This window comes from Lepidothrix coronata, unplaced genomic scaffold, assembly GCF_001604755.1.
Source record: "Lepidothrix coronata isolate B3197 unplaced genomic scaffold, Lepidothrix_coronata-1.0 Scaffold174, whole genome shotgun sequence".
NCBI classification, from domain to species: domain Eukaryota; kingdom Metazoa; phylum Chordata; class Aves; order Passeriformes; family Pipridae; genus Lepidothrix; species Lepidothrix coronata.
This window is the reverse complement of record NW_016690354.1, coordinates 1,453,924-1,475,484: the sequence shown is the minus strand read 5'-3', so window position 1 is coordinate 1,475,484 and position 21,561 is coordinate 1,453,924. Positions and strand designations below refer to the sequence as shown.

Below are 21,561 nucleotides of genomic sequence, written 5' to 3'. Positions count from 1 at the left end.
AACATGGGGAAAGAGGGCAACCCTAGGGCGGAACTGGGAGTGCCAATTTGTTCTGAAGTCTCATGTGAGGACTCCTGGAAAAAGCTGATTACTCGAGAGAAGGAAATAAATGTAGAAAGCACAACCTGGGATTCAAGTAAGCTGGAACCAGAAAGAAACAAAGACCAATGACAAAATGGGAACTACCGACCTGTCAGCCTCAGCTCTGTGCCTGGGAAGATCATGAAACAGATCCTCCTAGATGCTATGCTAAGGCACATGGAAAATGGGGGTGATTCAAGACAGCCAGCACAGCTTCACCAAGGACCAGTCCTGCCTGATAAACCTAGTGGCCTTCTGTGAGGGAGTGACTACATCAGTGGACAAAGGAAGGGCTACAGATGGGATTTATCTGGACTTCTGTAAAGCCGTTAACAGAGTCTGTCACATTATCCTTCTCTCTAAATTGGAGATGAATTCAGTGGGTGGGACTGTTAGATGGATAAGAAATTGGTTGGATGGTCACATCCAGAGGGTAGTGGTCAATGGCTCAGAGTCCTGATGGACATCAGTGACAAGTTGTGTCTCTTAGGGGTCCATATTGGGACCAGTGTTATTTAATATCTTCATAAATGACATAGATGAAGAGTTTGAGTACACCCTCAGCAAATCTGCAGATGACACTAAGCTGAATGATGCACTTGACACACCTGAAGGATGGGATGCCATCCAGAAGGACCTGGACAAGCTCGCAAAGTGGGCCCATGGGAATCTCACAAGGTTTAACAAGGCCAAGTACAAGTTGCTGCACATGGGTTGAAGCAAGCCCTGATACCAATATAGGCTGGGCATGAACAGATCCAAGAGCAGCCCTGCTGGGAAGGACTTGGGAGTGCTGGTGGATGAGAAGCTGGATATGACCTGGCAGTGTGCACTTGCAGCCCAGAAAGCCAATTGTATCCTGGGCTGCATCAAAAGCAGCGTGGGCAGCAGGTTGAGGGAGGTGATTCTGCCCCTCTGCTGTGCTCTGGTGAGACCCCACCTGGAGCACTGCATCCACCTCTGGGGTCCTCAGCAAAGGAAGGATATCAACCCATTGGAATGAGTCCAGAGGAGGCTATCAATTAGAGGGATGGAGCACCTCTCCTTATGAGAAAAAGCTGAGAGAACTGGGATTGTTCAGCTTGGAAAAGAGAAGGCTTCAGAATGACCAAATTGTGGCCTTCCAGTACCTAAAGGGAGCCTACAAGAAACATGGAGAAAGACTATTTACAAGGGCAAGTAGCGACAACGCAAGGGAAAATGGCTTCAAACTGAAAGAGGGTAGGTTTAGATTAGATATTAGGAAGAAATTCTTTACTGTGAGGGTGGTGAGGCACTGGAACAGGTTGCCCAGAGACACTGTGGATGACCCATTCCTGGAAGTGTTCAAGGCCAGGCTGGATGGAGCTCTGAGCAACCTGGTCTAGTGGAAGGTGTCCCTGCCTTCGGCAGGGGAGTTGAAACTAGATGATCTTTGAGGTCCCTCCCAACTCAAGCCATTCTATGATTCTATGAAAATGCAAATCAACCAAGCAGAGTAAATCCAGACAGAACCCAAACAGTAACAGAGGCTGAATGAATAAATAAAGTCACTAGGATTAAACTGGATTTATGCTGCCATTCAGCTTCTTGAACAGCCACATAAAGCTGTAACTGACTGTGGCATGGTGGCTTCAGCCTCTGCTCCCTTGAAGCCACTATCCAACCAGGTAGAAAAATAAAGGTCTAATTCACTGGAAATTCTTTCATTTACAAAACTAATGGAATAGGGTTTGTTTTTATGCTTCTGCTTCTGATTTATCTTCAACTCCATTCTGCTCATCTTTCATTTCTGCATCTTCAGTGTGGCTGGTCTGAAGAGTAGCAGCTGACTAAAGGGGAGAAACAAAGAAAATATATTAATATAATTACAAAACTGCTAGCACAAACACTGTTTGATTCTCATCACTAAGAAACCTAGTCTCCCCTACAAGACTGAATTCATATATAGGAGCTTCAGCCAAGAGAAATTAAAAGTTTCTTTTTCATTTTTCATGCAACTAAGAAACCAGATGCTGTTTAGAAGAGGCTGAGATATAATATTGATATTAGGTGGTTATGATTCATAATGCCTGCACACGCTTGACATACAACACTTTCTTAGAAAAGTCTTAACTAAAATTCATTTACAAAGCTTCTGCACAGAACTGCTTTTGTCCTGCTTCAATATCAATTAATTTTTAGCCTACCCCCACCCCCCCAGTCTGTATGAGGTACACTTGGGCTCAGCATGTAAAGAACTATCTTCGTTAGACAACTTCGTTTCATGAAGAGTGACTTCAACTCAACAACAGTGATTTGGATGTCATCTGTAAGAGCTTAGTTGGAAGAAAATATGATCTGACAAGGTGGCTGCTCTAAAGCCCTCTCCTTGCTGCATCTTCCAGTCCATATAAAGGTAGAAGGCAGAGAGCCATGTAGCAGGGGTCCAAGGTTAGGTTTTTCAATAGGACATAACCAGCACATCCTAGCCTTGCAATAATTTTCAAACACAGTAAAGGGAGGTAAAAATGTCTTGGTCTTTTTATCTCAAAAACTAGTGCAATGAAACTGCTATTCCACCTGCCAGCCTATCACCTTGAACCATCTGTTTTATTATGATGTTGGCAGACAAAACCAAGCAAAGTCTTAAGCATGCAATGCTGGGAGAGGTGAATAGGAGGGGAAAAAGAGGCACAATCCTTTAATGTTACATCAACTTGGCTGCAACAAGAAACCAGTTAAAAGAACATCCAGGCATCAAAGTTCAACCTTTCATCCTTAGAAGCATTCTGTAAAGCACACAAGAACCAAGTCTTCTCTCCACAGAAAACCTGTTAGCTAGCAATCCTGGGCTTAAAATAACGTGACAAACGTCCTGACCTTTAAAAGTCCACACTTTACATATGTGAACTATTTGAATTCGTGAAAGGAACTACTGATGCAAGAGTGGCTGGTGAATTCAACAGAGTGTAAGACATGCAGCGTCAGGAATCTCAGAACTATGGTCCAAGCTACCCTCTTAGCAAGTCGAAGATATTTGATAAACAAACCGACTTCCTCAGAACCCTGATGTTCCACTACCACCACTAATGGAGAAACTGTTGGATCTAGAGTAAAGCAAAATTATAAATGCATTAACAGGAAAACAAGTTTTTCATGCAAGAAAACGACCTCAAGACTGACCTAGAGAGTAAGCGTCCTTTACAGTCTACAGTTCCAGCAATCCCATTTCATATAAAATCATATCCATTTAAGGTAGGCCAGATGGCTTGGAGACAAAAAAACAATGCACATTCCCAAGATCAACTTACTTGTTGAGAAGAATTCACCAGGCCAATGGTATCCTGCCTTGTATCAGAAACAGTGTGGCCAGCAGGACCTGAGCAGTGATTGTCCACCTGTACTGGGCACTGCTGAGGCCACACCTCAAGTACTGTGTCCAGTTTTGGGCCCCTCATTTCAAGAAAGACATTCAGGTGCTGAAGCAAGTCCACAGAAGGGCAACAGAGCTGGGGAAGTGTCTGGAACACAAGTCTGATGAGGAGCAGCTGAGGGAACTGCAGGTGTATAGCCTGGAGAAAAGGAGGCTCTCTACAACTACCTGAAAGGAGGGTGTAGCAAGGTGTAGGTCAGCCTCTTCTCCCAGGCTATGAGCAACAGGACAAGATGAAATGGCCCCAAATTGTGCCAGGGAAGGCTCAGATTGGATATCAAGAAAAATTCCTTCACAGAAAGCCCAGGGCAGTGCTTGAGTCACCATCCCTGGAGGTATTTAGGTGTAGATGTGACTCTTACAGACGTGGGTTAGTGGTGGACTTGGCAGTGTTAGGTTGTTGTTTGAGATCTTTCATTTACAGTCAGTAGGATTCCAACATAAAGGATTTTATGGCTTTAGGCTGATTCAACCCAAGCAGATAGGAAAACTGGAACTAAGTGCTATGTCTTTCCAGTATCCCAAACAGCCTGCAACGCAAAGATTGTGAGACTGCCTTTTGCCAAGAATATTACGCTTGCTTCAGCAACCCACTCTTCCTCTCTCAACAGCAGATCTTGCTGTGTCCCACACCTAGAGGAGGAAGCAAGATTCCCAGCAGCTGTGCTAGCTGAAAGGAACCTTCACAACAGAGTCTGACAGCTGGCAATTAAACCCTGCCATTTCAAAAGTGAAGATGCCTAACAGTGAAATAATTCTAGTTTAGTTGCTGTATCTTTACCTTCCTGAGATTTTTTCATTAAAGCCTACGAAAACTAAGATATGTGTGGCTTTACATCACTATATCTAGAAATACAAAATAGTTCCTTCCAAGCTCCAATAAGCAAGGACTGTTGACACCACGCTGCCTTAGCCAGAAAAAACAACAAAAAAAAAAGAGATGGTTGTGAAGTGCTTCATGTAGGAAATTGTCAGCTGAGTTTGAGATGACTGAACTGTCAGGATACACTCATCTGAGGACACCAGGCCTCTGGAAAGACTCAGTGACACAGTTAACCACAGGTAATTAACATACCAACATCTAACAATTTTTTATATTCTCCATGCGTATTCTGGAAAGGTAGACACAAAGATCTGAGAAAATAACCTCACAAGATGCAAGCTTCTGCACTCCCCAATGTTACTGAGGCAATTTGAGTATGATGTAAATCCCAGATTTATCTTAGAAGTTACAGATCTACCTAGTCCTTCCGCACCATCAGATCTAAGGAAAAGAAACAACATTGTCTTAGGATATGTGATTTTCACTAGCAACTTGGAATGTTTCTTACTAGCTGATACAACCGTGTTATAACCCTGTATCCACATACTGCCATTATTAACTGAACTAGTATTTACTGAAGTTCTAGTGAATGCTTATTATGAAAACCATCCATTTGTAGAATAATCAATCTACGACATTTGAAATGGAGACCATCAACCACTTCTTAATGTCTCCATGAGAAGCAAGATGGTGCTCAGCACCATCTGTATGGCAGACATGAGGTCTCACTAGATAGGCCACCCAGGCACCAGAACAGCCTGTTCTTTAGAACAACTGGTTCAAGGAGAAAAGGTGCTTTTTTAACTGGAACATTATCATGCTTGTATCTCATCACTTCAATTGCTTTCTGATTAACGCTGGTCTGTCGCAAATTCAGTTGAAATAAGTAAAAGCATTCTGTGCAGTGCTTGGTACTGCTAGCTTCTTGTTCAAACAAGATGGCCTCATAATTTTGACTGCTGGCTATTTTGAGTTCAACCTCTGCTTCCCAAATGAGTCTACTTGAGTATTCTCATGCTATAATTATCTGTTCTAAGAAGTAAGCTGAATACCTAAACTACTGTCCCTTGTCTAACATGACACCACTTCTTGTAGTCTTCTGGAGCGGTGTTACTTACCTTTAAGTCTTTGTCTGCAAGCCTTTGGAACATGTTGGCGTACATCTTTTTCTCCTTCTCATGCTGCTCCCGTATTTTTTGCTGACAAGTTACCAGTTGCACTTTGGCAGCTTTGTTACTTGGATAAAGTTGTATCACTTTCTGGAAATCTCCTCGGGCCAACTCAAAGTCATTGACAGCCAAATGCGCTTCTCCACGCCGGAAGAGGCCTTTTTCATTGTTGCTATCCAATTCCAGTGCCTGCATCAAAAAAGCAAAACCAAACCAGACACAAGAGTGATTTTTCTTTTATAAAACCTCAGAACACCAGAGACTGCTAGGAACTGTATCTTCTGATACAGACTCACGAGTCTTGTCAGGGCTTACTAGTAATGTAAGTAGAATACAGTAGAAGTTAGTACAAAGAGGAATGAATATAGTAGGCTATTTGACAGAGAACCAGCAAGTCTAAGACTTAGTCCTGGCTCTAATTCAGCTCTTTGAAAGATGTATGCCAACATGACTACGTTCACCAAGTGTTTCTAATTTCTAAACACTTGAATATTCTCCATGTAGCAGTGAGTTAGAAAAAGATGTGGACAGTAATTAAAAAAGTAATTGAAAATCTGTTAGGTATTTTTAGTGTATTCACTACTATCCAAATGCCAGCTGATGAGAAAGGCCCAACACCACATGGCCTGTTGTTTGTCAGATTTCTAAAGCAGAAGATAAACTGCACAAGCAGTCTGACAGTTTAAGAATAAATAAATCGCTACTACCTTGTTGCAGTTTTCCAAAGCCTGTGAGTATTCCTTTAGCTTGAGATGGCACATAGCTAGATTAAGGTGGGCAGCAAGCCTCAAGCTTTTGGCTTTTGATTCCTCCTCATCGGAGAGTCCTGATTCATGCTCCAGCCACGACACAATCTTCTTATACTGTAATGCTGCCCGCTTGTATTTTCCCTCCTGTAAACAAGGCAGTTCAATTATCACACAGCTCATCACAGTAACTTTTATATCCCTCTTGCCCCTTCTGCTTACCTCGAGCAATAGATCTGAAAAAAAAATTTGATCAGAAAATAACTTCTATCATCAAAAACATACCACTTCCGAAACACACTCCTGCAGAGGATCAGAATATCCTTAGGAATACCTACTGGTTCCCCACTAAAACTAGGCATTTATGCCAGCATTGATACTCCACTCAGAACTCCTACCTTATATTCAACTTTTGATACAAAAAAAAAGGGAAAATGGGGCATTTTTATAATGTGTTATGAAGATAATGGGAAACTCTTTCTTTAGCTGGTTAAGTTGCTTGAAAGAGCTTCTTCACAAATACCTACACAAATGAATGTTGTTCATTCACAGCACTATCCCACAGCAGAAACTTAAATACTGTAACCTTGCTACGATTCCATGTATGCCCCAAAGTTATCTGTAGGTACAGTAAACAGCTTTAATAGAGAACTCCCTGCAGAGTCAGTTCTTTGGATAATCCAACTGAGTTTCTTTTTTTCAGACAACTTCCCCTGCAGTTCTCACTGTAAAATCTCACAGAGTACCATGAACACCACTCAGAAATGACAGAAGCTGTAATCATCATTATCAATTCACGACATGGACTAAGAAATGCTATTATTACTTGGGGACTGTAACTTACCTTGAAGTACTGAGTGCCTCTCTCCTTCACAATGGAGCTTTGTTCCAACTTCTCATCCGTGTTCATTTCCCAAGACTCCTTAGCCTACCCAAAAAGGAATAGTTCAAGTCAACTTCAGTACAACAGTACAACTTCTAAGGAAATCAAGTGGCTATGTTGCTTCCCATAGTGAGATAGAGATAGGTTTGGCTTTGCAGAGCTTTGCACTGCTGCTGGAAACCAGCCTAGAGCGCGAGAGACGGCAACGGACAGGGAACCAATAAGAATAAGGGCCATTTCAGCCAAGAGCTCCAGTGTGTCATCGTCTCTGGCAACAGTAGCCTCCTTATTTCAGATCACCATTCAAGGATTCCACTGTCCTTGTTTAAGCTGCACTCGCACTCCTCCCTCCACATCCAGGATCTCTTTGGGGTTTCAACTCTTGTTCCTACCTTTTCAAAGCTTTTGAGTTTCACTTCATACTGCAGCTCTGCATCTGGAGGGATCTGAAATTTCTCATTCCCAGTGCTTCCAAAACCGTAGCTATAAGATGGGTGTGGGGTGGGGAGGGAGAAACAAAGACAACAGTTCAGAACTGTCCATCCAGCTGTATTTTCTACATAGGAAGATGAAGACAAAAACCCCATGCAAATCTGGGATGCCCATACATCATTATTACAAGACAAAGACTTCAAGAATTCTAGGTACGATTCTAAAATTAGCAAGCACAAGGTAGAAGAAAGCAAGAGAAACCTAGCATTGATTTCATTTAGCTCTTACCAGTTCCTATTATGTTTTTTTTTTAGCTTAGGTGAAGGAAAAGCAAGTTATCTCTCCAACAAAGAAAAAAACCCAAACAAAACAACCAACTTTCAAGTTATATGCATTTTGCTTTATATTCGTGGGCTGAAACTGAGCGTTTCCTTCAGAGCACCTGTATTTTAGTACTATTCTTAGAAAAGCAAAGACAATGAATACTAAGATTAAGTGAACAGCTGTACACTTAACATACTGCTAATGAACTGGTAAACAGGAAATGCCTACAGAAAGGTTCTGTGAAGCAACTCCAGTAAGAAGCTGCATATTAGCAGGAAAACCCTCAAGATCACATTGCTTTGCTTTTCTGCTCTCATCAGGTTCAGTTCAAGTTTAAAAAACTTAATAAATACTGAAATTAAAATTAACATTTGATGAAAACAATCTGTGCAAATCCATTTCAGATGTGTTCTCACTGTAATGAGAAAATTCTGCTTATGTCTAGGACTATATATGCACTGTTATACACTAAGCACTAACAAAGAGGGACCGCAAAAATCTAAGTTATAGAGCAACAATATTTTTTTAAATATTCATAGAGATCAACACTATATATAGAGATTTAAGTAAATTTTATTTCTTTTGTAGTGCTACTACTTCATTATGAAGTAGCAAAGCAATCTTAGCTTGATACTTCTCATACACCACTTTTTACCACAGCACTGAAAAAACTGAAAAGTGTTATAACAAAGCACTTAATTCTTGCCAGATTCTTAGTATAGGCCCTTCAAGTATCAAAAGATCAGGGAAAGTGTACCTGGGTTTAAGATAGAACACGGATTCCTCCGATTTCTCCATTTTTTGAATTGCTTTCTCCAGACCATGAGGAAGATCAAAGTTTTCACCTTCCCCAATCTCAAACCGCAATTCCCGCTTGTCAAAAACACGATCTCCGTATCGGCCTTCAAACTGGACTAGTAACAAAAAAATAGAACAACACAGATTGAAATCAGAATATATACATATATACACACATACATATATATACATACATATATGTATATACATATATATATGGTAATGGGAGAGGTAGCACAAGAGTACACTGGGAGTTCTATATAGGCAGGCAGAACATACAAAGTGCCAAAGCCTCCTTCTAAAGTGTTTTTTAACAGCTACCTATGCATGGTGGCAGGAAACAGAACTTCTGCTGTTAAATTTAACAACCCGTTTTTTTTGTTCATCTGTTTGTTTTTTCCATTCCAACAACAGGTCCCAGAACGAACCCCCTCTTGTTCCTCAGCAAATGGAAATTCTTTATTAGACTCATCAATCTTTTGTGATCAGATAAGCACTTTAACAGATTCAGTATCGCTGGAAGAACACAGCTGCTGCTGGAAAATGTAAACCTTGCTAGAAATAAGAGAATGAAATCTTACTCTAGGTTGTTAAGTTACTTGATAAAGGAAAGAAAAGCCATGTATTCCTCTCTCTCAGGGCAAGGAGTTGTAGATTGTGAAACAGGTTTTGCCATCCCGCATGGTAAACCCATTTACAAACTTACTCTCTACGAGTGCATCCTCATTGGGCTTGGAGTAGCCCTCCCCTTTTTTACGGATCCTCCGGATGATGCCACCATCTTCTTCATCAGTGAGGTCCTCCCCCTTGAACTCAAAAAGTTCTATCTGTGGAGGGAAGAAACATCTTGCACTTATTCTCACTACACCAATACAGTAACCCACAGAATTTGTTCTACAGTGATCCTTGAAACTACAGCTATGCAGGAAGTCACTATCTTAGCTAATGTCCTGTAAGATATGGGATAGCCAAGGCTCTGAAGATGATATTGGATGGAAACCAGTAGATCCTAGATGGAAACCTATTGAAGAATTTCAACTTTCAGTTTATATTCAGGCCTTTTCAGCTATTTTTTCTCCACCAATCTTGGTCTCCCAATACTAAAAATTAGATCCTTTAAATTAAAGGACTGTAAACCTGGCTTCTGAATAAAGCTTAAATGAGCCACAATGCTTAGAGTTTACTTTAAAAAAAAAGATTCTATTGGCTTCTTTAATACTATTTTTGCCAATGTCTGCAAGCAAAACTATGGATAGTTGGTTTTGGTTGAGGTTTGATTTTTTTCTAATATGAGGGAAAATACCTTTTGAACACATTAAGGCAGGAAGAATTTACTCTCACTTGCCACTTTGCAGTGCTACCACACTGATCAGCCGTTCCACCTTCTTACTCTACAGTCAAGTAGAACCACCAGTAGTGTCACTGCATCCATGGGCCAAGGTTTTTAAGTAAGGCAAGGACAAAAGGAGCAGGACAATAAAACGAAGATGTAATTCTTATCCTTAATTCATGATTATACCCTTAATTTCATCAATGGTCAAACTGAGATCAACTTTAAAGTGCTTGGAATGGAGCTTTAACTGATTCCAAATGCTTGTTCTGAAACATTAAAACAAATTCAAGAATATATTTTCCAACTTCAGCCATTCCCTACCCATTTCTTCATCCTCCTACTCTTGTGCCACAGGACAGTAGTTTCAAAACTTCTGTGCATTTTCCCTTGCATGCCTGAACAGAGCCAGAGTTATCTTTTTACTTGTTACATTTTCCCTTCTAGTCTTGCTGTACCATTTTGTATTGTGCGATCATTTCAGAAAAAAAAATACTTCCAGAAGAAGGATAAAACAAAAAAACCATGATCTGACCCACCTTTAATCTAAACTCCCCGCTGCAATAAATTGTTTAGAATTTTTAAGAGCTAGTGTTAATGTAGGAAATAGCTATCCAGTCTGAATCTTCACATGCCCTCCCAAGTCTCTAATGTAAATCATAGTTTCATGTGGGAGTACCATGATGAGATGGAAAAATAGTCTAGTTACAAAACATATTTGTTGTTGCTATGAAATGAATTAAAAGGTATTTTGTATTCCATGTTTGAGTAAAACAATAGTAAAAACAGCACAAAAGAGCAAGCCATTATAATCAGAATTGTTTAGACTACCTCATTTAAAAAAAAAAAAAAAGTTCAGGGCTAATGCTGTGAAGGTTCCTCACACCGGACTTAAGATACCTGGAATGTAAAAGAAATTGAATATCCACAAACACAAAGAGTACTTCCACTTTTTATTTGATGGACATCTAGTAATGAATAATATTCTGGTCTTTCTCTTCAGTCTGTCTGAAAAATGTTAAGTCATTCCTGAACATTCTACTGATGGCCATACAGGTATATGTGTCCCTTTTGTTTCTCCCAAAACTGAACACCAGTATTCTATGGAATAATCTACCTATTCATACTGTTCTGCAAAAACAATCATGAGGAAATGAAAAAAAACCCCAAAACTACAAAACACCGCCAGATCAAAAAAAACCAAATCATAGGATGTCCATTATTTCAGGTCATAAAGAAATGCTGATGAGATGACACAGATTCAAAATCTTTTAATTTAAGTTTTAGAGGGTCCTTTTTAAGGCAACTTGTACAAAATTTTGGTATGGTGTTAAGCAATTACAAAGGACCCATGCTGACATTGTTTCAAATAATAAAAAGGAAACATAGAAGCAAAACTAAAAAAGTGGAAACTTAAAAGACTAAGTGCCTGAGAGTCATACTAGTCAGAAATTACTTTTACCTAATAACACTTAGAAAAACTTTCTAGATCTAAGTTCTAAGCCACACCCCCAATCAGGACACTCCCAGCACTATATATTTGTTGCAGCCAGTCAGCTCCAGACTGTTTTATTAGGGAAGCACAAAACCATCATAGGCAGCTTCAGTGCTTTTCTTTCTTTCTCCCTTTATTCCTTTAACATTACTGCTTAGGAAGGCATTAGGGGATATTAAGGATCGTGAATGAAACACTGCTTACCCAGAAAATGATGGAGAGGTCAGACTGGCATCATTAAGAAAAACCCAGTGGGAAGTGAATAACCTGGATGACTACTTCAGATACACTCAGTAATAGTCTCATGGAACAAATCCTGTCTTGCTTTGATTCATACTTTTATTTATCAAAACACTGGGTATTATCTCATTGCAGGGCAGTGAAAGCTTCTCTGCTTTGTACTGTCCATGCACATCCTGTGTACTCGTCCTAAGCCTTTAAGAATGCTCCATTGTGCTGCAAAGGTACAAGGTCTTGAGCTTTTAGCTTGCATTTGAATCATCAGCTCAGTGTTTTTTCTCTCCCCCTTGTATCCTGTCCTGATTACACTTAGTATCATTAGCATACGTGTGAAGCACACAGCACTCCAACCTGTAGTTTGATCCAATAAGTAAGCCATGAGAAACTTAAGATTTATACATAAGAAAATGCTGTTTACCAATAGTTTTACAAGATACTATTTTTCAACAGCCAACTACAGAAATAATGGCATTAATTTTGATGTACTTAAAATGAGTAAGTTGTCATCCCTTTGTGACAGTACCTATACTAGCACTATTTTTTTAATCCTTCTGCACAAAATACGTCTTTAATCCTATTACTCACTAGTCCATGGGAAAAAAAAAAAAAAAAAGAAATGCCAATACACTATCCAAATGCAATACAAATACAATATCCAGCTATGTGAAGGTCAATGCTATCTTGGCTTGTATCAGAAATAGTGTGGCCAGCAGGACCAGGGCAGTGATTGTCCACCTGCACTGGGCATTGCTGAGGCCACACTTCAAATCCTCTGTCCAGTTTTGGGCCCCCCACTGCAAGAAAGACATTGAGGTGCTGGAGCATGTCCAGAGAAGGGCAACGAAGCTGGTGAAGGGTCTAGAGAGTAAGTTCTATAAGGAACAGCTGAGGAACTGCAGGTGGGTTCAGCCTGGAGAAAAGGAGGCTCAAGGGGTACCTTCTAGCACTCTACAACTACCTGAAAGGAGGTTGTAGTGAGGTGGGGTCAGACTCTTCTCCCAAGTAACAAGTCCCAGGACAAGAGGAAATGGCCTCAAGGTGCATCAGGGGAGGTTTGGATTGGATATTTGCATTAGAACAGGCTGCCCAGGGAAGTGGTTGAGACACCTTCCTTGAAGGTATTTAGGTGTAGATGTGGTACTTGGGGACATGGTTTAGTGATGGACTTGGCAGTTTTAGGTTTAAACTGGACTAGATGGTCTTAAAGGTCTTTTCCAGCCTAAATAATTCTATGATTCTATGCATAATTTACCCTTTTTAACAGATACTAATTGTTTCCAATAAAATCTAAATACTCCATGAGCTATTTTTACCTTTCTCAGATATTAGATAAAACATTCAATCTTTGAGAAATCACCGAGTATTAAAACTTTCTGTATGCCCCCAACATAGGAGTCCATTCAATTGATTAAGTATTTTAGAGCAAAGTAATTTTAAAAATCCCACTTAAAAAAAATCTCCCTTCTTTCAAGTAGAATTTATTTTAAAGTAATTGTTGGAAAATTGAACTGTTTCAACAGTAGGAAAAATATATCCTCTCTGTTGAGACTGTCAGAGCATGCTTCAGAAACAGCTTTAGTATCATTCTCCATGGAAAAAATCAAACACAAGTCTCAGCATTCTGAGCAACCATTCTTGCTGTTGAAATAACACACAAGAGACAGCTGCTATTTCCACACTCTTTTGGGAAGAGGTTTGGGGGAGTGACTTAAAGATCAGCAGGAGACAAATTCTCTCCTCTCCTGGTGAGGTTAAGAGAAATAACTGGCTCCATTTAATTTTCTCAACTACTTCAGAGTCCATCCACCCTCCCAGCCTTCTCTTTCCTACTGCAAATCATTCCATAACTAATATTAAAACTGAACACTGGAAACCATTCAAGTATTTTAAAAACGCCAAAAAAAAAGGAACCGAAGCTCTTGCAGATCAGTAGCAGCCAGACTAAAACTTTGCCCACACTACCCAAAATCGACCATATTGTTTTCTTTAGAAAACCTAACAATCCTTTCAAAACCCAGTTTTGAAAGCATATTGCATCACACATTTTCTACTGTAAAATATGACTTTTGCTTGTTTTTCAAGTGTACGGTTTTAATGACCGTCTCTCACTTACCTCAAAAATCAGTGTAGCATTGGGAGGTATCTTTGGGGGGCTCCCAGCTGAGCCATAGGCATATTCTGGTTTACACGTAATCCGACAGATTTCACCAATCTTCATAGTCGCCACAGCAATGTCCCATGCTTTGATCACCTCACCTATACAAGTCAAATGTCAATCACATGATTGCAAGGCACACACGAAAAGCACGATCAGCTGAAACTCAGGATCATCACTTTTAGCGTACAGAAGCTAAGACAGCAGAAACACTGAAGGACTTGTGCTCACTCTCATCTACCTACATCAGTTTTAAGCCTAATCAAATTCTAAAGTTTCCTGGGACCCAAATTTCGCTACGTTTCTTCATTCCAGGTGTAGCAACTCTTTTCATAGAATCATAAAACGGGTTGGATTGGAAGGGACCTGAAAGGTCATCTAGTTCCAACCCCTCTGCCAGGGGCAGGGACCCTGCGCTTCCTTCCTTAGAGAGAATACAAGTCATCTGAACACAGACACAGGCTGAAGTGCTTGGCACAGTCTCAAGTGTGAGGAAGTAACAATAAACTCTTCCGAGAGGAAAGTCTCAGGGCGAGAGATTGCCTGCTCGTGTTTTGAAAACAATCCAAACCAACAGCCTTTTCTCTCTGTACTTTATCAGTTGGCAAAGAGCAGCGCTAGTGGTAACTAAAAGTTACAAACATTTGTAACAAAAAGGGGGAGGAAAATAGAAATAGTATTCCTTCCGAAGCCAAAAAGGAACAGAAGTTGTAACAAAATCCTCTTTTTCAAGCTCTCCTACTTGCTGCTCCTTTCAACTCGATCAAGCAGGCTGTTAATCCTGTATTAATAGGTACGCTTAATATCTCAAATTTTAGTACAATGAATTAATCTCTTTTTAAAGAAAAGAGATCGTATCCATTTATTTAAAAGCAGCAGGGAAAATGTAATATTGAGGAATAAGATTTGCTGGAACAAGGATGCTTGGATTTTTGCATTCAAAAAATAAAGGATTTTGATAATGAAGAGTTGCACTGCTCAAAGACTCATATTTGGGTTAATTTGGGAATTTTGTGGAAAAGGGAGTATATTTCATCATGCAGCAGCTGACAGCTGCTTCTGTGCACCCTGTCCCAGTATCTGGTCACAATTAAATACCCTTGGACTGGAGTCTGCCAAACCAAAAAAATCAACAAAAAAACAACCAACAAAATGCATATTCTGGCATATTTAACTACCCTTTGTCACTACACTTCAGGGCAGATTTGCTCCCCTGGGGTGCTTTGTCTGAGGCCTGTGAATCCTTCCTCAGGCCTCAAGGGGCTACACAGTTTTCTCATTCAGAAAAATCTCAAAGACATTCTGACTGGGCCATTCTGAGAGAACAAAATCTGAAAACAAGTTTAAGTAGTAACTTCAAAAGGCAAAGGAGGCTCACATGCCATGAAATCCTACCTCAATTATTAGCAAAAGTGATCAATACCAAACACAAGGTATTACCTTTCCCTAAGTCAAACGAAAACTTGTCTCTCCTGTCCAGACTGGAGTCAAATTTTGTGCCATCAAGAAGCCATCCTGTGTAATGGACAGTCACTTTATCACCTATCATTGGAGACTCTGTCCCACTGCCTTCTCTCTTAACAACCTGAGAAAAACATTAAGAAAACAACATTAAGATCATGGAAACTAAGTCTGCCTATCAGACATTAAGTCCATTTACTTAGATGCATGCATTACCGTCTTCAGTAGATAAAGGATTTGGAGGTTTACTTCAGTTATCTGGAGATGGATTGATCATTCTGTCTGCAGATTAGCAGTGCTGCAAATGCAGAACCTCAAGATGGCTGTGCTGTGATACGAGAACTTAATTGGCAACAGTTGGCACCAGCTTACAGATCTCTGCATCTATAGTTAGCCATGTCACTTACCTTTGCTCAATTAGATTTTAAATGTTCTTGAAACTCAAACTGGTAAAGTATTAGGCAGGGGGTTTTTGCTTGATTCAAGTATTTGCCTCACCACCTTTCTATCATAACAGCCCACTTCAGTGTTCTAGGCAAAGCATTTACACAAGAAAACAAGGTGGTTGTTTCCATACAAAATCTATACTAACATGTAATCTCAGATTCCTTGAGTTAAACCAGGCAGTTTAACAAAGGTTAACAGAATCTCACCACATAGCAGGTTAGTTTTATCATCTTACAGAGTAGTACTTAAAAATTATTATATTGCATTAATTTTATCTCCCTGCAAATCTGACAAGGATTGCCAGCACGTCTCACATACAGCTGCAAGGATCTGATCTTCTTCTCAAGAGGTTCCCCAGCACACCTAGCAGGACCAGTATCAACTACATCTACACTATCCAAAAAGCAAGATTGGCCAACCTCTCTGATGTTCATTTGAAATTCACACAAAAATAGAGAATAATAATGACATATATCATAGGCAAGGAAGCAAAGCCTTGCCCATAACAGGATTCCTGAAGTTCAGATTTGAATTTTCTCCAATACCAATTGAAACCATCTAGCTCCGAGCCAAAGTTGCGCATTCCTTCAGCTAGGCAAAAATGGAGGACCCTATTTGCTTGGATCGTGGAGACCTGGAAAACATACTGTTCATACAAGATAAACATTTATTCAAGGCCACTTACTCAAAAGTATGGATTGGCATCCCTTCTTTAAAGAAAAGCTATACAAGTGTCATATTTCTATATCCATCACATTTTTCATTGAAGGAAGCAGACCCGTGGGAGTCTCCTTCACAAATTTTAACTTCTTACAATCCACCACTGTCAAACTCCTACTTTGCCTCCCACCATCCCTGCAACTATACAACTGAAATGCCAGTACTCTCCATCCAAAGCCAAGGCAATGTTGGCAGTTTCTGTCAGACTCTTAACAAGCTGAAAGCACCTCACTGGATCTATAAAACAAAGAAAAAATCCACAAATGAAGAAAATCCAGAAAAAAAAATACTGCCTGCTGTTTCCTAAGATGAGAATGCTCAATGTGAAAAAGGATGCCTGACCTCACACAGCACACCGTCCCTTTACTCTGCACTGCATCGTGCTACAGCAGCTATTAGCATGACAAAACTAATCTATTGGTATCTCTTCCAAGGAAGTCGACCCTTCAAGAAACCACTCACAGAGATAAGCAAACAGAGACCTATGAAAAGAACCCTATCAATCTGGTAATCAACCTAACCTACTTAATGCTTATATATATATATATATATATATATATATATATAAAGTGGATCCAAACTACTTATTTTAAGGCAGCCAGTCTGAAAGGCTTTTGAAAAAGTAACTACATTTAACGCAAATTTACTAAGCTTTTTCCAATACCATGTTCTTGTAGTGTCATACCAAGGTATCCCATAGTAGTGAATATCTCGTTTTTATTATTTATACAGTATTATTCTTTTACAATTATTGCATTTTGAGGAGATTTAAGTTTCACTTTTTTTATAGACTCAATATGGTAACCCTATTTTGTGTAAGGTTTACATTTCCCTTTCATATGGAGAAACAGGATTTTCCAGTTCATATTGTGGATTTCAAATAGTTTATTTCTAAACTTAAATGCTTACACTAGAAATAGTGCAAGCACATTCAGCAGTATCAGGTAAAAACCTGTGGACAGTATTCTGATACAAAGCTAATGAACAAATAAGCACACTCCTGGAATCAGTGCAATGATACCAGTACAAAATTGGTGTAGGTTTGTTCAGAGCTAGACCCCTAGTTTCAATGGGTGCATTCGGCACTCCAAAAATTACTAGCAAAATAAAATCCATGAAGGCTGGAGTTCATGACCTCTACAGTATTTTGCTTATCAATTCACCATCTCACCTTCTTTGTGGTTTTCACCACCTCAGTTATTTTGCTAGTATTTTTTACTCCCCTCCTTAAAAAAATTTGAAGTAAAAAAAAAAAAAAAAACCTTCACCACTAAATACGCCCCCCAAACACCTGCTGCTTCATCATCTAAAGTAGGTACTGCATGGATTAGGCAGACGATCACTGCCTTCCACCGTGCTCAAGGGACCTGAGCAGTGGGAGACCCACAGGCACCTTCTGGGCAACCGTGCAGACGAGAACTCTGACCTGATTATTGTGCTATGTGCAAAAAACAGAAATTCTCACCAAAGCATGCTAGCAGGAAAGATGGGAAAGAGTATAGAAGACAAAATGTACAGTTTGGTCTCAGCTACCCCTCCTGAATGAGGGACGGTACCTCTGTGAGGAACCTAAAATTTAAAGCCAGAGGGCTCTAAAGGTTAAGACCAGAATTTTGCCTTTCCTGTGGCGCCACTTTTTTCTTCTGAATACTGATATTTTACTGCGATCGAATAACGCTACTAAGGATCGTTACAGGTTTTAGCAGAGACTGAGGAAGTTTCTAGAGATATGGAAATAGGCGACGTCTGTCAGAGGAAGTTCGTGCAACTCCCCCTCACGGTATAAATTCTGCTGCCCTTATCGCCTGGCTTCCCAGTTTACAAAGGGGAGCAGCCGCTCCGCCGGAATGCGCGGCACCGCCGGAGACCTGCCCGGCCGCCCGCCAAGCGGCACCGCGGGGCAGCGGCACCGAGGGGCGGCCGCCCCGCTCCGCTGCTGCCGCCGTGCCCGCCCGCACCGCGCACCCCCGGGCCTGGGGGGCCGCCGTGCCCCGACAGAGAGCGCCGTGCCCGGAGCTCAAAGAGCGGAGGGCGGCACGGCACGGCCGGACACCGGCGGCGACCTGCACTGAGTCCACGTGCCCGGCCCGGGCTCCATCTTTAATTCCCAGCCCCAAACACGTGCTGGCGGGGGGCGGACTCGGACCCCCAAAACCTGCTGTGCGGGCACAGCCGCGCCATGCGAGCCGGGCGGTGAGCCCGGCCTGGCCCTCCCATCCCGCAGACCCGGGGAATAGCCCGAATAGAGCAGGAAAGCGCCTCTCCCCTGCACAGTGGTGCCCGTCCCCCCCCTTCTACCCCGGACTTTCCCGGCGGGCAGCCGGGGCTCCGGCTCGCCCGGGCCGGGGAGGTTGGAGCCGGGAGGAGAGGGGAGCCGCCGGGAGCCGCCGCGTGGGAGCCCCCGCGGGCGGACGGGCAGCGCTTGCGCAGCCGGGGCGCGCTCCCGCCCTCCCCGCTCGCCGCCGCCGATGTTTAATCGCCCGCGCTGCGCCAACCCGGCCGGGCTGCCCGGGGACCGCCTTGTCCCCTTCTCCGCGGGCGACATAACGGGCCTGGCGCGGCCGGGGAGCACCCGCTCGCAGGCCAAGAGAAACGCCTCCTCTCCCCGCCGGCGCAGGGACCACCGCGAGCCAGCGCGGGGGGTGAAGATGGGGAACAGCCGCCTGGTACCTTGAGGACGCCCTCATCCTGCTTGGGGGTGATGTCTGTCCCTTCCAGGGGAGCCCCGTCCGCTTTCATCTCCTCCGCCGTCATCCCGCCCGCCGCTGCCACCGCTGCGCAGGAAGGGCCGCCTCGCGGGGTCGGTGCTGGACTGGGCGCCGGGAATGGGGCTGGGGGAGCGCCTCGCTGCACCTCCGGCTCTGGGCACCGCGGGCGGGGGCGGGCGCCACACGCCTCCTTCCCTGCTGCTCTCGCCGCAGCGCCGGCCCCCGGTCGGCGGGGAGGAGGAGGAGGAGGAGGAGGAAGGGGAGGGGAGAGGGAGGGACCGAGAAGTTTCTAGAGCAGCCGCCGGGCTGCCGCAAAGCGCCTGGCTGAGCCAGGGGCCGGGGTGAAGGTGTGCGTCGCCCCCGGGGGCGGAGAGGCCACCGCCGGCGGGGCGGGGGTAAGGCAGCCGCCTGGCCGCGTTACACGTCTAGGGCGGCTGGGGCTACGGAGAAGAAGAGGAGGAGGAGGAAGAGGAATAGATTATTCATGACAGGAGGAAGGGCGCGCTTTTGCAGCGCTGGGCTTGCGGAGCAGGAGCGCCCACGGCTCGCAGGTGTTGCAGGAGTGCCTGGCCCGGCAGCGAGGAGGAGCTGCTGCGCCCTGCCCTGCCTTGGACAGGTTTTGCTGGAAGCTGCGCTAGAGTGAAAGTAACCCTCCTGCCCTCTTGGTAGTAGCAGCCCCCCTCGTCCCCCTTCGGTATGAGCAGCCCTGTGCAGGTGCGTGGGCTTGTATTCTTTTCGCCCGCCACGCGGTCGTGGACGGTCACAGGAAAGGTTGTACAAGCGGGCACGGAAGCACCGTGCCGGCAACGAGCTCAGACATCCCTTGGCTTGCAGGGCTGGGGATCACGTTAGGACTCGTGTACCTGAAAACGATTTGTTTCCCAGGACCAGGGAAGGTGAAGACGTGCTTAAAGCACAGAGTGTAGCCTCTGTGTTTCGCCCATCTGTATCCGTCTGGATAAAGTCACCACCGTTTTGTTCCTCAGCCTGCCGGTGGAATATTTGGGGATGCATAAATAAAAACGGTGGTACGGTGCTTTTGGCCAAATCATTTGCAACATCCAATGATCTAAAATCAGACTAGAAGCTTGTCCATGATATTGGGCATAAATAACTAAAGCAAGAGCGTTAAATGGATTCAACCTTCCACTGCAAGCTATTAATACCGGTCGCCCCGTGCAGCTTTCCCCGCCCCCCGCATAGGGTGGCACCTTTCCCGGCTCTTCTTGAACTTTCCACTCTCTCCCTCCGCTTTCCCCCTGGGTGCTGGGCTCTGGACGGGTGCGGTGGCACCGCAGCCCCGCCTGCCAACCTGCTGCAGACGCTCCTCCGCGCCGCCGGCTCCAAAAAAGCGCCGGGGCTGCGGAACCGCGTCCGTACCGCACATACTCACTGAGCGGCGGAGGGATGGACAGCCGCCTGCTTCTTGTGCGCGTTCTGCCTTTGCATCTTCAGCGTGATGTTTGAGCCTTCATTAACAAAACCGGGTACTGAGGGTGAAAGGAAGGGGGTTCGCTGGCAGGTGTGCAGTGTTTTGGAGTTACTTTTCCCTCGCAGCACTGGCCCATACAGTGCAGAACTCTAAGTTCAGAAGGGATCCCTGGAAGGGCTGCAGAAAGTTTGGCAGTGTGTGAGCTTGCTCTGTGAGTCCTGATGCTGCACGCAACCTGGAGTTGTTCTGTACCAGTATAAAGCTGTATCTGTGCATGGTGCACAAAAACTCCAGCACCCTTAGGTGGGTTCTGCTGATGCTGAAGGAAAGTAGTAGCAATAGAACCTAAATAAAGAACCTGTAGTTACTTCAGCAAGTGGGTATAAACTGCAAAATCTACAAGTTTCCCCTGAGGAGGAGCCTGCTTTTCAACCCCCAAGCAAACATACACTTTAGTGCACTTTCAAACTGAGTAAGCAGGGGGAAGGTGGAGAAGGAGAGAATTGTGGTTTCTGTGTGCATTTGGTCTAGAAGCTTCTAGCTGCTTTCAGTTTGCAATTTAACATGGATGAGTTATTTGATTGCAGATTAGATCTGTAGGAGGTTCTGTACATGGACTCTAGACCCCGATACACTGAGGAACACAGAGAGAAGCATCTAAGCTGGTTCTGGTCCAGCAGGTCTAGCAGGTCTTGTTAGGGGAGGCACAGCAAAAATATAGGAGATACTTCTTCATCTAATGAGTCTGTATGGCACTGAATTTACATTCTCCAGTCAGTACTAACACACAAGTTCTCTACAATCCCAATTCATCAGGTCCAACCTCTCTCTTTTCATCTAAATTTTCTAATAATAGATCAACTATAGTTGGTTTAATATAAATTTTTGCAGATCACCTGCCTCATGTTTGGCAATGAAGTTTC

General features: G+C 43.2%; 2 protein-coding genes across 3 annotated transcripts in view; one reads left to right on the top strand and one right to left on the bottom strand.

The window, feature by feature from the left end:
• Nucleotides 1-1,747: 1,747 nt before the first annotated feature.
• Nucleotides 1,748-19,418, bottom strand: FKBP4 (FK506 binding protein 4). The gene is made up of 10 exons (XM_017830084.1): nt 19,169-19,418; nt 15,311-15,455; nt 13,829-13,971; nt 9,357-9,477; nt 8,610-8,766; nt 7,489-7,579; nt 7,058-7,141; nt 6,175-6,360; nt 5,417-5,656; nt 1,748-1,892 (listed from the first exon to the last, which is right to left on the bottom strand). Exons 1-10 carry the CDS (start codon nt 19,250-19,252, stop codon nt 1,800-1,802), a joined length of 1,344 nt encoding a protein of 447 aa, XP_017685573.1. The 5' UTR covers nt 19,253-19,418; the 3' UTR covers nt 1,748-1,799.
• The window catches only part of LOC108504731 (TRPM8 channel-associated factor 2-like), a 25,474-nt gene continuing 22,931 nt past the window's right edge, over nt 19,019-21,561 (top strand). The window contains exon 1 of one of the 2 annotated variants that reach the window (XM_017830078.1): nt 19,019-19,164. The gene's annotated coding sequence lies outside the window, so the exon portion shown is untranslated. Of the gene's footprint in view, nt 19,165-19,608; nt 20,235-21,561 lie in introns of those variants that run through there. The other variant, XM_017830079.1, reaches the window with a different exon arrangement.

Coding starts and splice junctions, on each gene's coding strand:
- FKBP4 (XM_017830084.1), bottom strand. CDS start 19,252: ATGACGGCGGAGGAGATGAAAGCGGACGGGGCTCCCCTGGAAGGGACA. Junction 8,767..9,356: donor TGAGGATGCACTCGTAGAGA/GTAAGTTTGTAA, acceptor TTTTGTTACTAG/TCCAGTTTGAAGGCCGATAC. Junction 7,142..7,488: donor AACTCAAAAGCTTTGAAAAG/GTAGGAACAAGA, acceptor CTTTTTGGGTAG/GCTAAGGAGTCTTGGGAAAT.